Source organism: Pistacia vera, unplaced genomic scaffold (genome assembly GCF_008641045.1).
Source record: "Pistacia vera cultivar Batoury unplaced genomic scaffold, PisVer_v2 Contig566, whole genome shotgun sequence".
Taxonomy (NCBI): Eukaryota; Viridiplantae; Streptophyta; class Magnoliopsida; order Sapindales; family Anacardiaceae; genus Pistacia; species Pistacia vera.
In genome coordinates this window covers 413337-416418 of record NW_022196408.1, presented here as the reverse complement: position 1 = coordinate 416418, position 3082 = coordinate 413337, and the positions used below count along the sequence as shown (strand labels likewise).

The 3082-nt window shown below is 33.8% G+C and overlaps 1 protein-coding gene across 1 annotated transcript; it reads right to left on the bottom strand.

The window, feature by feature from the left end:
• Positions 1 to 212: 212 nt before the first annotated feature.
• On the bottom strand, positions 213 to 1395 carry LOC116108584 (zinc finger protein ZAT5-like). Its single transcript, XM_031394828.1, has one exon. It carries the CDS (start codon positions 1338 to 1340, stop codon positions 264 to 266), a length of 1077 nt encoding a protein of 358 aa, XP_031250688.1. The 5' UTR covers positions 1341 to 1395; the 3' UTR covers positions 213 to 263.
• Between the last annotated feature and the right edge of the window lie 1687 nt (positions 1396 to 3082).

Below are 3082 nucleotides of genomic sequence, written 5' to 3'. Positions count from 1 at the left end.
AGACTTCTCACTAACAAATTAATATATATTTTCATTAAATGCTTTATATTTCGAAGAATTTCAAGCTAAAATAACAAAAGAATAAAAAGAATTAATCTTATATTATTTTCCACCAGTAAAAAGAATTAAAACAATTTTTGCGTTAATCAACATGATATTCATCTTCGAATCATTGCGTTGAATATTAACTTCCCAGAAGTTATAGAGAGAAAAAAGAAAAAAAGAATTTTAAAAGAAGAAAAAAATAATGAAAACCTCGTCTTTTAGTAGTGACAATCCACCAAAGTGGGGGCGGAGAAGACAAGAGGTGATTTTTGTTGTTGTTGTTGTTGTTGTTGTTGCTGCTGCTGCGGTGGTGGTTGCTGTTGTTGTTGTTGCTTTGAAGAGAAGGGTAACTTCGATTCCCGCAGATCGTCTTCCGGCGCCGGAAGATTAAGATCCAACTCTAATGACAATACATTTCTTTGTTTCTTCGCAGCTTGATCTTCAGATTCCAAGTTCGTTGGCGTCAATGACAAGGCGGTGTTTGTTCCAGTCGGTGCTCGGTGGCGCCGCATGTGCCCGCCTAAAGCTTGTCCTGAAGTGAACTCCGCCCCGCAAATGGAGCATTCATGAACCTTACTGTTGCTGTGATTCTTGCTATACAAATTGTGGTTGCTTCTGTTATTATTATTATTATTCAATTGGAGAGAAAGAGAAGACACATTTCGGAAATTGACCTCTTCTTCATCCGACGAAACCACGAACTGAGAAGATAACGACTTGTTATTAATCGTTCTTTCGTGATCACTCATCCCTTTCGGTTTCTTATGACTCGCTCTATGGCCACCGAGCGCTTGAAACGACGGAAACGTTCTGTTACAAGTCTTGCACTCATACACATAGTAACCCGCTTTGCCGGTACCCGAAGATGGAGCTTCAAGAAATCTCCTGCTGTTAAATTTATTATGTATTTGCCCCATCTCGTCCTGATGAGGATGATGACGGTTATTGTCATTATTTTCTACTACTTCTTGTTTAGGCGAGTCTTTTGATTGACATTGAGCTAGAAGAATAAGACAATTCGCCATGTCTTCGTCTTCCTGAGTGCTATTTAAGTAATCAACTCCACCTCCTGAACTCACCGGCGACGTCGACGAGTTGTTGTTATTATTAACGACTTTCTGATCAAACCCAGTAGTAATATCTCCAGTCGAAACGACAAACGGAATCGGCGATTGAGGCCTTTGGCGTTTGGTTCTCTTTCCTTTAATGATATGGCCGGCGCCAGCGGAGGCGCCACCAAGTACTTCCTCTTGAGTTGCAGTTGCAGATTCTTCCATGTTAGAATAAATTTTCATCTTCTCCACCAAAAAAGAAACGAGAGAGATTGAGGAGAAAAAAAAGAAGGAAAGAAAAAATATTGTTCAAGTTAAATGAGGAAGTAAGAAAAGAGAGTAGGGTTTGTATTATATTTATATGAAATGGTTGATTAATTGGAGTCAAAAGGACACCCACCCATAGAACAACAGTAAGTGTGAAATAGTCCGTCAAATGTTTTTGCAAATGTTAAAAAAAGAGTTTTTGGTTGGGAAAATTTTTGGTTGTAACAAAATTAAGCGAAGACCAAAAACCAAACAAAAATTCTAACTGAAAATTGTCTAAAATTAATGAGATTAGAGTGAAACATTTGAGGAGGGTGTTCAAATCAACTCCGTTTCACACTCTCTTTCTCACACTTTGCCAACGCACTTCACCATTTAACATTTATTAAACCAAATTATATTTTTTTATTATAAAAATTAAATAAATAAATTTCTCTTATTATTATTTCCCCACTTGATCCACTACCGTTTCTTAACACGTAAAACTATAATTCAAGAAAATAATTTCTAGGAAATCTTATTTTGTTTAATATTGAAGTCAGGGTTTATTCTGACAATAGAATAAGTATTCATTTAATTATCTTTAGGTGGTCGAGTAGTTCGATATGAACTCTTAGACATATTACTCAATAGATCCTGAGTTCAAATCCCTCTTCGATTGTTAATAAGGGTAATCATTAGAACTCTTATCAGGCTGATAGTTCCAAAGTCTTAAAAGATTAATTGAGATGCGCGTAAACTAGTTTGAACACTTTCGATCATTAAAAACAAAAAAAAAAGTATTAATTTCAACAAATCTTATTATTATTATTATTTTAAATAAAAGCAAATTTAGTAACAGTGGCGTGTAGAAGTTAGAGACACGTATTGTTGAAGAAAAGAAATATTGTTTTAGTAAAAATAGAGGAGGTGACAGATCTGAAAATAGAGAGAGATTTGGGAGGATTTGAAGGAAAAGAAAAGAAAAGAAAAGGGGAAAAGAAAGGCATAACTTTGCCTCAACGATTGATAGTATTTGTGTATCAAGAGATGATTGGATTGCAAGGCTGGATCCCACGGAATCTGCGGTGCTCTCTCTTCTTATTCTTCTTCTTTCTCAATTCTCTCATGCTTCCCATACCATGCATTTCTTGGGCTTTTTTTTTTTCATCACTTTATTTACTCAATTACTTCATTAACTAAAAAATTTATGCTATATATTATTAACTCGTCACTTTTCATGCTACAAGTTTTGTGTCTAATTAAATAGATATTATTTGTGTTGGATTTAGGCTTATATGGATTTACTTTTGGACTTTAAGCAAGTGTCATTAATCTAAAACGTGTTATAAACTGAATTTCAAACTCATTCGATTTTTTTTAGCTGTTAACAGAGATGGTTATTAGAGGGATTACTCGGTTGTTAACATTAGGATACCGAATGATTAATCGAGTTACCCCCCCCCCCCCAAAAAAAAAGGTATGAGATGTGACAATATCTTAAAACTTGAGAATGTAATACAAATGAAACCAATAAAATATTAGGTGTATAACTTATATACTATAATAAAACTCTATATATGTTTATATAAACAAAAATTTTTATTTAGAAATATATACCTTATTTAAGGTTAAATTCATTATTAAACCATGATAAATATTTATAATTAATCTAATATTTTAATAAATCTAGATCAGCTAAAGCAAACTTTTTGTGAGTACTAATGCTTTACTAATTA